Genomic DNA, 14,529 nt, shown 5'->3' with positions numbered 1-14,529 from the left:
TTGCGCTATTCATCGATGGAGAAAACGCTGTAAGGACTCTAGGCTGTTTATTCTTTTCGCTGTCCAATGGCAGAGAAGCCCATACTTCTGCACGCAGCTGATTAGCTACTGTAAAAGCCCCGCTCCGAGCACGAACCAATGACATCTCCGAGCCAAGATTCTTGGAAACAGCTTCTGGCTTGGAATGCGTGACATTGAGACAGCCTCTTGCTTGTAAACAAGGTCGAGTCTGGGCTGGCCCCAGCCCACGCTGTCCGGGGTCCTGTCACAAATGGCTAATCTTGAGCCCACGTACCTCCTGACGGCCGCTTTGGCTTCCTGGTGTCCCCTTACCCCTCACAGCTTCGGGTGCCAGGCCTCCGCGTCCTGGAGGCGGGGCCCAAAGTTCTTTATCTGAGCTGACGGGCGCGGCTCCAAGCTCAGGAAGCTCTCCAAGTTCCAGTGGCTCCTCCCGGTTGGAGCTTCGAGGGCGGGGGATGCGGCGGGGGACGGGGGGGGGGGGGGTGCAGGGAAACAAATAAAACCTCGGGAGGCGGCGGGTGGTGACAGGATACGAACTTGAGTCTCAAGCTACCTACTGCTCCATCGACTCACTGCCCGATTCCTCCACCGCGAAGCACCCCCGAACCTCAGCCCAGGCCGGGGAGCACGAGCCTGCCAGCCACCTGCTCTCCCCGTCCGAACGCGCCCCGCCCCTTCTAAGGCCCCAGGTCCTGCTCCCCGCAGCCTTCACCCCACACACCAGCCCCAGCTCGTGCCAGGACGGTGGTCATCAAGATGAAGGCGGCACGCTTCGTGATGCGCAGCGCCGGCTCCCTGGTACCCCGCGAGGTCGAGCATTTCTCGCGCTACAGCCCGTCCCCCCTGTCCATGAAGCAGCTGCTGGACTTCGGTGAGCGGGGACGTAGGGCCCGGGCGGGGACTGGGGAGCTGCCTTAACTTTCAGACCCGGTGTAGGGAGGGCTGGACTCATTACTTAAAACACCTGGGGTGCGCTTTCCTGCTGAACCGTGGAACCTCGAAGCCAGCACACCTTGCCTTTCTTAGATTTGCCTTCTCTCTGACAGTTTGTGCCTGCAGGTCAAGGCCACTTGCCGCCCCGCTGATGCTGGTTGGTTTGAGCTCATCTTTCCTATTCTGTTTCTGTTTCTATTTCTATTTCCTTTCTATTCCAAAGTTTTCAGTCAAAATAGTTTTTGCTTTCAGTCACCATTTAACAATGAACTGGAAACTTCATCCTCTCCTTCACTGCATAGTACTTCTTGGAGAAGATTCCTAATATTATAAAGTAGCTTTGAATTAACCGAGATTTTATCCTTTAGCCACCCTCCACCCCTCCACAGGGTTCATCTCTCTGCATTCCTAACATTTCCTAACAAAGATTTGTCTCTTTAGCTTTAACGTTATCTATATATTTGCATTACTGCTGAAAATATTTACAAACTTTCTGCACAAATCTTATAAAGAAAATTTCAAGGATTTAAATGTGGTATTATTTATCACTAGTCTGGAAACATTAGGACTCCCACTCCTCCCCTTTTCCCTTCACTACAGTTTCATATCTAGAACTCTGCAAAGGATGTTGTCTCCCTGACATTGTGATTTGACTAAATCCTGCATTCTTTTATGAATACTAAGAGCCTTGGGATATTATGACTTCTTGGAAGTGAATCCTCATCAAAAAGAGAAAACAATAATTCTCATATTTGGTCACTTTTTAAAAAAGAAAGAAAGAAAAAGACAATAAAGAAGAAGATGCTTACTCCTGAATTATCTACAAGCAGTTACCCAACTGAGAGTTAAATATCATTTTGTAATATATATATGTGTGTTCAATATTGGAGAGTTAATGCTACTCAAATATATAATTTAGATATACTTTTTTCCAAAAACTAAATAGATGCTGTTTATTACAGGTTCAGAAAACGCATGTGAAAGAACCTCTTTTGTGTTTTTGAGACAAGAGTTGCCTGTGAGGCTAGCCAATATCCTGAAGGAAATTTATATCCTCCCTGAAGGATTAGTAAATACCTCTTCAGTGCAACTAGTTAAAAGCTGGTAAGTGGTGAACCATTCTGAAACAATCTCTAGTTTTAAGATAGTTATCTGAGTATGAATTCTTACAATATATTAACATCGTAATTGGGAAACAGGTGGTCTGAAGCTTAAATACTTTGAAAGATGTATTTTCTATTAATTTAGGGTAAGTTATCATAAGGGCAGTTATAAAGCTATAACAGACATTTTTACCCTGAAAGAGTAGATACTTTCACAATATAATTTTAGAAGGCAATATGAAAAATAACTGACAGTTACAATATTAGTTTGTGTTTAAAATAATAAAAGACAGTTTGATATTGCAAAAAGAATTCTGTCCTAGAAATAGATACAAATGACTATTACTTATAGAGGGCCTAATCTTTGTTACTTACAAACCAATTAAGAAAGCAGGCCCAGGATCAAATCATGCCTTCCTCTTTTCCTAGTTGTGGAATCCTTGCTTAGTGTCTTATCTCTAGGCCTCAATTCCCCCATCTATTATTGAGGAGAATAAAGTATATGTCTCAAAGGGATATCTGAGTGTAATTAAATGAGGTAATCCATTTTAAAAGCACTTAGAACAGTACCAGGCACACAGCCAGCACTCAGTGTCAGTAATTATCTCCTTTTGCAAATAAGGATACTGACTTAGGGTAGGTAAACCAAAGGAGCAGATTTTCAGAGAACAGAGCCAGGTTATGCACTGAGGCAGATATGCACCAGACCTTCACCCTAACCTACTGACTGTACAACTTTTTGTTTGTTGATTTAAGAAATATATGTATTATGCGCCCATTAAACAATTGCAATCTGAAACATATTCAATCCATAGTATTTACTGCTGCTTTCAAGACTTCTATTCACCTATGAATGAATACAGGAGGAAAAAAATATGAAGCCTTTCTGTAAAAGTAATTTCTAAATGCTTTTGCTATAAAAATAAAGACATTTGACAAACAAAACAGAAAACTGAATAGTGATCTAGGATAGTTAAACAAATTTTAAGTTAGCAAATTGAGGGTTGAATTTGTAGCTTTCTTTTTTCTAAGACATATGTTTTCCAAATGTCTTGGAGGAAAGTTTTAATTTTAAACATAATACGTTCTCTCTTCAAATCATTTGGAAAAAAGCAATCTGTTTTCAGCCACTTGTAAGTGACTATTCAATTTTAAAACTTAAAGCCCACCTGTCGCTTTACAGGTATATCCAGAGCCTGATGGAGTTGGTGGAATTCCACGAGAAAAGCCCAAAGGACCAGAAAACATTATCAGAGTAAGTTTTATGCATTAGAATAAGTGTCTAAAACTTTGACTATTTCTAAACATCAGATTTTTTTCAGACCTCACTTAAAGGATAATTTATAATAGTATCCTGAATAATAAATAACTACCCCCTTACAAATGACAAGTTTTGGCTTGTTGGGTTTTTTTAAAAGCAATAGAGAATTATGGCATTGGAAATGATGCTGAGGATGAAAAGTGTAGAGGACTTTTTAAAAGAAGGAAATCTATTTTTACTCTAAATTTAGTATGATGATTAGATTTGTAGAAGGGTTTACTGTTACATAATATCAATACACGTTGGTGTCATTGTAGAGTACACATTTTCTTTCAGAGTAATTGACAGTCTCTAGCTATAAGAATGAGAAATAAGACTCTTTTCTAAATCTTACAAGAAATTTGAAGTTTTTTTCACAGTGGCATTCTAGAGCCATCTTAAATAGTACTTATTTTTTGAAAGAGAAAGCTTAGTGAACAACTGGAGTGAACCTATCACTCACAGAGCTGATATTTTACATGTAAGCTAGAAGCAAAATAAATCTGTTTGTGAAGCTATCTCCTCTACTGTAGTCAAAGAATCTGTAGTGAGAGTCTTAATAAAGCTTCATCCAAACGTTGTATGATTTGATTTGTTTGGATGGGTACTTGAGAAAGGCTTTACCTTCTTTGAAGTAATCTAAGAAATATAAATTAATGAAACTTATTTGAACTTCTACTAACCATGAATGTGTTTTGGCTTAGTTTTGTAGATACTCTCATCGAAGTTCGAAATAGACACCATAATGTAGTTCCTACAATGGCACAGGGAATCCTAGAGTATAAAGATGCCTGTACAGTTGACCCAGCCACCAATCAAAATCTTCAGTATTTCTTGGATCGATTTTACATGAACCGTATTTCTACCCGGATGCTGATGAACCAGCACAGTAAGTTAGTTCATCATGGTCATGATATATAGAGACGGGTGTAGAATACAAGCCATACTCTAAGCAGATATTTCACTACTTGGTGGATCACATTCTTTCTCAGAGGTAGTTCTAATCATTATTATCCTGATTTTTATAACAATATTCTTTGTTTTTATTTTTCAACAGTCCTTATATTTAGTGACTTACAGACAGGAAACCCAAGCCACATTGGAAGCATTGATCCAAACTGTGATGTGGCAGCAGTGGTCCAAGGTAATTTCTAGGTTTCTGCATTTCCCTTATTGAAAATGTACATTATCTGATTGACACATCTACTGTTGAGGTAACTCTGAATGAATTACTATTCAGAGTGCTCCGTTTATGTCTTTATAAATACTGTAATGAAGGTCCTTTGTTTTTGAGAGTCAAGTGCTTAAATATTCACTTATTATAAAAAATCTAAACGTCAATAGCTAATGTGCCATATTCTCATAGATTATAGTTGACATCTGAAGTGCACATATTCCTATAGCAACAGCTATAACTTAAGCACTGTGTTCATTTTTTCTTCAATAAAATATTAAAAATTAATTTTTCCATACACATAAACTTGTACTCTAATGAATATTTTGGATTAAGGGTAGTGTATACACTGAAGATCACTTGAAAATTTTACTTGGCATAAATTCACTTAATCATTATGGAAAAAAACCCTTCCATTCCAGATGCCTTTGAGTGTTCCAAGATGCTTTGTAATCAGTATTATTTAACATCTCCAGAATTAAAGCTCACACAAGTGAATGGTAAGCTATAAATTAAATATATTTTTATCTATGGAAAATTCAGTGTTCTCCCAGAATGATTACTTCTTGTAAATACAAAGCAATGTCTGTGTTCCTTTTCTGCCTTCTGAACTTGCCTAGAATTTGTACACATTTGTTTTTTGAAGCCAAGGTTCTCTTTATCTCAACTGGAAAGTTCCAATTGAGTATATTCTGTTGCTAATGAAAATTCATAAAGAAGAATGGTTTGAACAGATAATTTAGGATTTAGAGTAGCAGCTAAGTTTCAATATCTTTGATCAAAGAACAACTGCTTACTACAGAATACAGGAATAAGGAGGTCAGATTTGGAGGAACCACTTGGTAGTGGAGGTATGCTCCTAAAGAGGTTACTTATCAGATCTGAAAACAAAAACACTTTAAATTGCACTATAAGAAAGAAGCCAGTCATAGAAGGACAAATACTTGTGATTGCATTTATATGAGGTATCAAAAATAGTCAAGCTCATAGAAGCGGAGAGTAGAATGGTGGTTGCCAGAGGCTGAAGGAAGCAGGGAGATGGGGAGTTGCTGTTCAGTGGGTATAAAATTTCAGTTATGCAAGATGAGTAAGTTCTAGAGATCTGCTGTATAACACCATTCCTACAGTTAACAATACTATATTGTACACTTAAATATTTAAGAAGGTAGATGTCATGTTATATGTTCTTACCAATTTGTTTTTTTAAATTTTCACTATAAGTATATATCACTGTTTTGGAAGCAGAGCATACTTCAATAGCTTCAACTCTAGGGTACCTAAAAGGATAAGGTCTTCCCACACTGAATGAAGTAATTACAGGATGAATGCAAGGCACTATTTTTATCTTATCCCATAGCTGCTTCTCAAAGCAAGACAGTACACTGAAATTGGAATAGCTTCCTTTCAACTCAAAGTAAACATCTTTTTCAAGTAATAGTTATACAGGAACAATGTTTGTTGGTGGTGAGAATTAAAATCAAGTTGCTCAAATTAAGAGTAACTTAACTCATGGATTGGGGATAGGGAAATGTAATGGATTGCTAAACCAGAAGTAGGAGTACAAATAAAGACTGAAAAATATTTTTAAGCATTAACAGCATTGTTGCATAATACTTGTAGATAAACTGCTTGAACTGTTTGATGAAATAAAGAGGGAACTGTGCCAGACCTTGTTTTCTGATTCAAACTTTGCCAAGGCCTGGAACACCAAAGAATAATACTTTTATTTTTCTTTTCAGAGTATTATGAGGTTTTTGTTTCTATTTTCTTTAGCCTCTTGGTGAAATTTAAGCATATTTAGCCTATGGGATTTTATGTTTAGCTGATAAAAATCAAGAATAATCATTAATAATCAAGAATAATCAGTTGTGTTTACTGTTTAAAGGGAAGCTTCTAAGGTAGGACTTTAGAGTGAGGAGGATGGGGAGTATTCCAATTCTGTTTAAATCTAAAATATTAATTAAATAGATATGAAAGTTTATTTTAATGAAATATTTGTTCAGCAGTTCTAAATTAGCTTAATTTTTTCTAGGAAAATTTCCAGGCCAACCAATTCATATTGTGTATGTTTCGTCTCACCTTCATCATATGCTCTTTGAACTATTCAAGGTAACACACTTCACAATAATTGCAATTTTGTTTTTTTTAAATGTTAACTGGTTACATTTTTATTCCCTTTATCATTCCCTACTAAACAGGAGCCTCACTATCTTCTCCCAGGCATGCTTCTGTGTCCTAACAAAAAGAAGCTACAGTTAATGTTTGAAAGGGTACATGCAGTTCCTGTAGCATCAACATGTATTTGAGAATGCACAATATGAGTCACTATATCTCAATGCTCCCTGTTCCCATTATTTTTTCAGGTGTCCAACAAAGCACTAGTCATTCATGCATTCATTAAGGGAGGTCGTGGGGTGAATGCTTCAGTGACTGAGGCCTTGTTATCTCCATCCCCATAGGCCGGTCCAACTCTAAATCCAGAGGTTCAGGTCCAGAATTACTGGAGGTGGCAGGGTCCCAACCTATGACTAGAATATACTCAAAGGACAGTCAGTTTCTTCAGTGATCTACTTTAATGTGCATATGAATCACCTGGGGGTTTTGTTAAAATTCACATTCTGATTCAGTAGGTCTGGAATTGGGCCTGAGATTAGTAACTTCTCATAAGCTAACAGGCGATGCTGCTGATCCATGGTCCACACCTTCCATAGCAAAACAGTAGGGTAGGGCTTCTCAGACGCTAGTGTGCATTAGGATCACCTAGAGAGCTTTTACAACACAGATTCTTAAGGCTGTCCCAGAGATTTTGATACTCTTGACCTGAGAATGTGCATTTCTAACAAGCTCCTAGAGGACGTGGATGTTACTGGTCTGGGACAGCCAGGTACTAAGAATCAAATCCTGTCCCAGGTTCTAAGCCCAAACTGAAATGCTGTACTTGCACCAAAAGGCAGAAAAACACTTGAAGCTTTGTGATGGTTCCTAAGAGTCCCCTGGACTGGAGAGGAGGAAGTCGTCAAAAAAAGTGAAATCGGGCTTCCCTGGTGGCGCAGTGGTTGAGAGTCCGCCTGCCGATGCAGGGGACGCGGGTTCGTGCCCCGGTCTGGGAGGATCCCACGTACGGCGGATTGGCTGGGCCCGTGAGCCATGGCTGCTGGGCCTGCGCATCCGGAGCCTGTGCTCTGCAGCGGTAGAGGCCACAACAGTGAGAGGCCCGCGTACCGCAAAAAAAAAAAAAAAAAAAAAGTGAAATCCTCTTCTAATTCTGATGTAACTCTTCCCAGAACCTACTGTTTCCTAACTTATTCTAACGTTAATGCAACGAGGTAGTGATTGTACTACAAACATCTGATCTATTTTATTTCTCTTCAGCTAATGCTTAGAGCTTAACATTATTATATAGAAACCAGAAAGCAGATAACCTATCAGAAGAAGGGTAGAGAGGAAAATGGGTAAAATAAACCAAAACTTTATCTGTATGAGATTCATCTACTTATCTGAAAACTTGTTTGAGCTTCTTCTCTGTTAAAGGACAAAAGATGCTTTTTTGTTGATTTACTTTTAAATTGAATGGTCCAACTCATAGTTATTTTGCCATCATTGGTAAAAGTTAAGATGATAATCAAACGCAAATTGAAATTTAATTTAGAATTATTTACTATCCTTTTAAATAGTAACAACCTTTTCCCAGCAAATTTTATAAAAGCCAATAAATTGGTTCAATGATTCACTGTTATTTGTTATGTAATAGTCTTTGGTGCTTAGATGTAAAATGTAATGGAAAGTCAGAAAAGAGAAAGCCAGGAAATGGACTATAAAAACCAATTTCTACATTTAAATTAAGCTTACAAATAAGAACTTGACAGCTAGCAGAATTGTTTTCCCATTAGACATTACTCCCAGTAGCTATATTACATGGTAAATGAATATTTTTCATTATACCTCCTGCATGACACAATCATAAATGGCTATTTACAGAGCTATTTTACTACTAACTTAAAAAAATAAAATAAGAACTTTGAATTACCCTCTGTGCTGCTTTCATTTTAAACATAAAAAACAGTTATTTACTGTCCCTCATCCTCCTGCCATTGAATTCCTTACGGTTTTGTTTTCTTTAGAATGCAATGAGGGCCACAGTTGAACACCAGGAAAATTGGCCTTCCCTGACACCAATTGAGGTGATCGTTGTCTTGGGAAAAGAAGATCTTACAATTAAGGTAACCATTCTCTGTTTTTCTTTTGAGTCTTTCTTAAGAGAACTTTTAAAAGAGTCAATAATAATAAAGCTCTCTGCTTTGAACAGTAGATCAAAGTCATGTACACCAGGTGACTTTTAAATGAAGGAAAGATATTTTTATATAAACAAATGCGTATTGTTTTTAATGTGTAGCTCTGATGACTGGTTTGTTTAAGATTTCAGATAGAGGAGGTGGTGTTCCCCTGAGGATCATTGACCGTCTCTTTAGTTACACGTACTCCACTGCACCAACGCCTGTGATGGATAATTCCCGGAATGCTCCTTTGGTAAGACCAATTATATGGCTAAATTCATCCCAGCCACCTACTTCTAAATGTAGAGCAAGGATTACAAGGAAGTATTTAGGCAAGTTAATCAATTTAGTTAAATCGGGCATGGGGGTTGTGAGAAAGCATTTTGTATTCCTATGATCATGTTCACCACTTTGTCAATAACTGATCTTTCCCTTCTAGGCTGGTTTTGGTTATGGCTTGCCGATTTCTCGTCTCTATGCCAAGTACTTTCAAGGAGATCTAAATCTCTACTCTTTGCCAGGATATGGAACTGATGCTGTCATCTACTTAAAGGTATCCTTTAAATCCAATAAAAAAAAAATCATATTTCTGAAAAGACTGCTTCTTTTACAGCCCTGAGTGCTACGGTCCACAGTGAATACCCAAACTGAGTTAGTGCAAATAATGACCACAAGTCATTATATTTTCTATTTGGTATGTGTAGATATATTATTTAATATTTAATATGGTAACGTATCAAAAAGGAAGTGGGCCAGGCTACTTGCCTCAGTGAACCAAAGTTGTTTCCCAAGAAGTGCATTAGTTTCTGAGTGAGGAGATGCTCATTTGAATTTTTTAAGGCAAATCCTATTGGCATCTTTAAGAATAGCCATACTTTTGTTTTACTTGGACTTGTGGGAAATACATATACGCTAATATTTCAGCCTAGAAAACAACTGATATCAAGATACTCAAGACCTTAAGCTGACCTTGTTAGAAATCCAGGGAGAGGAAAGCTGACTGCTCAGAAGCTATCAGTGGGGTGCCTGGCATTTCCTGTTTAAACTTTAAAATTCGGTACATGTTTTTTCCATTTCTGATAAAGCCTCAATTTATTTAAGGTCACTGTCCTGATGCTGTTAATCATTTGCCAACTATTTCAAATGAAAATATATTCACAGTTATTAACAACTAAAACATTAAGCTTCTAGGCTCCCATTTTTGTGCAAGGGAAAATGGGACCATTTGCCGCATGGTCTTAGAACACCTGAAATAGTTATTCACATTTCTTAAATAGTAAAAATGTCTTCCAAGTATTGGAAAAGGTTAACATATTATAGATTTATAGTATCAGATTTTAATAGATCAATAGTATCAGGTTAGGACTCTCACTTTATCACACATACAAAGGTTTTGCCTGGAAAACCTATTTGCCTGTTGCTATTCAATTCTATGGCATCAGCAATATCCAAACAAGGGACATGTGTAACTATTGAACCCAAATACTATTACCTGATTTATAACTGTATATATATTATTTCAGCCCCTATGGGGTGCAGATAATATTTATTTTTCAGTTTTCTTTTATACAGTGCCTAGCATACCATGGACTCTGGTGTGCTCTTATTAGTAAATCAATTAAAAGAATGTATTTGAATGTTTGAATACTTACCTCTGAATTTATTTTGAATAATCACTTCAGGTACAAATTATGTGATGAATAATTTCTTTGGCTTGATTTTTTTCTCCCCTTTCTTTCAGGCTTTATCTTCTGAGTCTATAGAGACACTCCCAGTCTTTAACAAATCAGCCTTCAAACATTATCAGACGAGCAGCGAGGCTGGTGACTGGTGTATCCCAAGCAAGGAACCAAAGAACCTGGCAAAGGAAAACGTGGCTGTGTGAGGAGGGACTCTCAGGACGCTTTAAGGGATCAAAGTGGGTCTATGCCAGTGCGGCTTCCTGAATGTTTGCGTGTGAACTCTTGTTTTCTCAAAAACAAACAACAGCAACAAAAACTCCTTGGTCAGAACACTGATGTGAAGAGGAAGAAAGCTCCTTTCTGTGACCCAGGCGAGCACAGTGCAGGACTACAGGAGTTCACGGCTGGCCAGCTCTTTATTCTCTTAACTTAGAATAATGTATGAGTTTATATCAAATCCTGGAGAAGAAATAAGCCTCAGTTTTCCATCTGTTTATCAGCAAGAATGGGAAAGAGTGAGAAGTGAAGATGTAGGCTAGCAGTTTCAATGACTGATATTTTAGGCCACTGGTTGATGTTATAAGATACTGGTATTTATGGATTATCAAGTGTCAGTGTACCAGTACTTTCCTATCACTCAAAGGACTAGGGCTTATTTTATACTATATGATTAGAAATGTATGTAAACATACATTTCATATATATCTATGCACTCTAGAGATGAAAAGCCAGTGACTGAAATAACACTTACTTTGAATGAGGAGGAATGAGCCAACACATTTTATTCTGAGTTGCAGCCAAGGCATGGGCCTATGTAAAAACTCAGAAGAAAGCCCCTTCTGATAAATACAGTGCCTTTATTATGCTGCTTTTCCTGTTCACACCTCAAATAAGAAGTGAACACTTATTGCCAGGTGCCTTGTCTTGGTTGAATTTTAAAATACGCACTGATTTCAGGACGTTGGCGGTTGGAGGGAGAGAAGAATTACCAAAGTGATAGCAAAATCTCACCTTGCTTTGTTTATAAATGAAACAGAAGTAGATTGGAAAAACCAGTGTTAGGGAAAGAAATCATGCATTCAGAACCTAACTCAGTAGGAAGGGCTGTTCTCCACACTGCAGTGGTGGTAATCCAAAGGCATCTATTTTCTAGGCTTAAAAAGATGTATTTTTTATATATTTAATTATATTCTGTACACTTCACCATTAACATGTCTGATAAAAATTTGTAATTAACAAACAGCTCAAGAACATTAGAATTTAAATACTTCTTAGAGTATTTTTAACAAATAGCCTGCAAGTAAGAGGTTTTCATGCTATCGATGCTGATGCTTTCATTTGTGAATCATTGTGAATGACAGCTAATGCATGAAAGCTGGAATGCATATGGAACTTTGGGGGAGTTCAAGTATAATATGCAGGTTGATGGGGCAGTCTAGCACATTCCTCTTAGAGAAGAAATGAAAAAAACAAAGGAAAGTAGGAAGGAAGGAAGGGAGGGAAGAAAGATGGGAAGGAAGGAGAGAGGGAAGCAGAAGGCAAGCATCTTGCTATATTCGCCACAAATTATTTCAAGAAATGACCCATATTATCATGGATAAATTATTTGCGAGAGAATGAATTGGTGTCTTTCAAAACAGTATGGCTTCTTTAAATGGTTCTCTCACTCTTGCAAGATAATAGGCTTTTATGAGATAATAAACTCTTCTGTGTCAAACTGATGTTTTAAACCGGGATATCAAAAAAACTAGCACTTCCTGTTTTGTAAAATAATCAGCACTGTCTGTATGTTGAATTTAACATTTGTGTTTAATTTTCTCATGGCCTAGTGGTGTGGTGCTTCTGGTAGTGGCCATAAAAGCCTCAAACTATTTGCTGTGGATTTCAGGTGTTATCATCACAAGTCCTGGAAGTGACTTTTCTTGATGGTGAGACTCTGGCTCATGCATTTATTGATTACACAGAACTATTTGCAATAGGTTATTTGACTTTTCAAAAATTTAAACATTTTTGCACGTAAATTCTTGTATTTACCAAAGATTAAAGCAGTTGATTAATAGTTAACTCAAACACTGTGAACTACCTTTAAAACACAAGAGAAAAAGAAATGTTGGTATCTCAATAACATCAACTGTGTAAATGGAGTTCTATAAAATAGAAATAGTCCACATTGGTATTTGTGAAATCTGTGGAAGAACTTTAGGATCCTAGTGGATGGAAACTGAATGTTCAGGCCCACTTAAATTATTAATGTATAAATTGTGTTTTTGTGTCTAGGTTATGTACAGAGAAATGTGACAATTTTTATAATAAATATTTTTTATTATAATGGTAGATGTAATCTTTTTTAAAGTTCTTTTCTCAAATTAATGGAAAGTACTAAGAAGAATTTGAGGTAAAGTTTTTCCTCACTTTACACCAAGTCTAATTTAGCTACATATGGGGTATAGCCTTTAAAAAACAAAACCTTAAAATCTTAATTTTTAAACAAAAGATACTTTATAGCATTCCAGAAATTTCTGGTTCTCCTTTGCTCTCTTGGTTATGCTCCAATAACACATAGTACAATGTGTGTTTATCTACATGAATAAATTCAAGAATTGTTTTTCCAATGCATGCACTCTCTACATTTTTTTTTGGTAAATTTACTTAAGAGTCTCACTTAGTGACTGTATTTACATAGCAAATACAGTGGAGTATCAAAATAATTACCTAGATAATTTAGGTTCCCAAACAATTTCTAGATTAAATATCTGAATAATAATAGGGTAGAAATAGGATAGGAAGTACTAAATTAAGTGGTGACATGTTTTATCTTTGCTATCTTCACACTGTCTTTCTTTACTAATTTAATCCTACTTTATCATTAGACAACATTCTCTGCCTACCTCCATAATGCCCTTATTGCAAAGTTTTGCAAAAAAACAAATATAAAAGGAATGGAGGGAGGAAGGAAGAAAGGAAGGGAAGGAGGGAGGGAGGGAAGAAAGAAAAGCAATTAGAATAAAATAAAATTAGTGGAATAAGTTTGTCATAACTAAATTCTAAAATCTTGTCAGAATAATCATATGTAAATAAAAAATGCCATCAACTATGGCATTAGACCCTAAAGAACCTATACTGAAGCCCTTCAGCCCTTCAGCAATGAGATGCTTGTTCACTTGACTACCTTCATTTCTTCTTCTGTCAAGGAAGTACTGCACTGTCTAAAGGAAGCCCAAGAGCACACACATACCTACACACACGGGATTAGCTATACAGTTCCCTTGAATTAAGCAATTTGGGAGGTAGGGGGTTAGCATGTGCCCCGGGCTCAGAACCTTCATCCCCATTTCCACAAAAACTGCAAGACTTCAAGTCCCACAATTCTCCATTTATGGACATGTACATCTTTTCGACTCAATGTGTATACCCCCGAAGGATACAAATTTTCAAGTTCAACAAAGTTGGCTGAATTTTCATTAAAACTGTCTTTACACAATTTCTCCCAAATTTCAAATTTGGCTCGAAATGGTAAGAGCATTTGATCTTAACTACAATAACATGTGCAAAGAGAGATTATTGTGACCTAGTAGTTTAAGCATTGGCCTTATAATTTCTTTATTCTACTACTATGCTTTTTAGGTACAGTACTTACACTTAGATGTGTAATAACACTGCAAATGTATATGAAATCTCCAGGTCACTTTGGTCTGTCTTGATCAAAGTATTGAGGAATTTTCATAATTTCACAGGAGCTTATGTAAGAGGTCCCCAACCCTCCACCATGAACACTTAGAGCAGTAGGCTTCTATCTCCATTAACATGCTATCCATACATCTTTTAGGGGATTTTTTCACTTTTTACCTTGCATCACAGTTACTTAGGCACTCAATAAACATCTCCTGGATGGATACATGAATAAACACATAAATAAACCTCTGCCTTTAGAACAGCATCCCTGCGTTTAAAAGCAGATGGGAACTCTGTGTTAAACAAACATACATCAAATTTTATAAGATTTTATGCTTTAAATGGTATTCAAAAAGTTTTACAACATTGC

At 37.1% G+C, this 14,529-nt stretch overlaps 1 protein-coding gene across 1 annotated transcript; it reads left to right on the top strand.

Annotated features, from left to right (window-relative positions):
• Positions 1-538: 538 nt before the first annotated feature.
• On the top strand, positions 539-12,821 carry PDK4 (pyruvate dehydrogenase kinase 4). Its single transcript, XM_030857239.3, has 11 exons — positions 539-892; positions 1,917-2,058; positions 3,241-3,312; positions 4,062-4,246; positions 4,415-4,501; positions 4,954-5,031; positions 6,564-6,640; positions 8,653-8,751; positions 8,948-9,058; positions 9,245-9,358; positions 10,547-12,821. Exons 1-11 carry the CDS (start codon positions 778-780, stop codon positions 10,688-10,690), a joined length of 1,224 nt encoding a protein of 407 aa, XP_030713099.1. The 5' UTR covers positions 539-777; the 3' UTR covers positions 10,691-12,821.
• The last annotated feature ends 1,708 nt before the right edge of the window (positions 12,822-14,529 follow it).

This window comes from Globicephala melas, chromosome 9 (genome assembly GCF_963455315.2).
Source record: "Globicephala melas chromosome 9, mGloMel1.2, whole genome shotgun sequence".
In the NCBI taxonomy this organism is placed as follows: Eukaryota; Metazoa; Chordata; class Mammalia; order Artiodactyla; family Delphinidae; genus Globicephala; species Globicephala melas.
Note: the sequence above shows the minus strand (reverse complement) of the source record. Positions and strands in the feature narration are given on the sequence as shown.

Excerpts from the sequence above, each read along its gene's own strand:
- PDK4 (XM_030857239.3), top strand. The coding sequence starts at position 778 with ATGAAGGCGGCACGCTTCGTGATGCGCAGCGCCGGCTCCCTGGTACCC. Across the intron at positions 4,247-4,414 it reads GATGCTGATGAACCAGCACA|TCCTTATATTTAGTGACTTA; the intron begins GTAAGTTAGTTC and ends ATTTTTCAACAG. Across the intron at positions 6,641-8,652 it reads TGCTCTTTGAACTATTCAAG|AATGCAATGAGGGCCACAGT; the intron begins GTAACACACTTC and ends TGTTTTCTTTAG.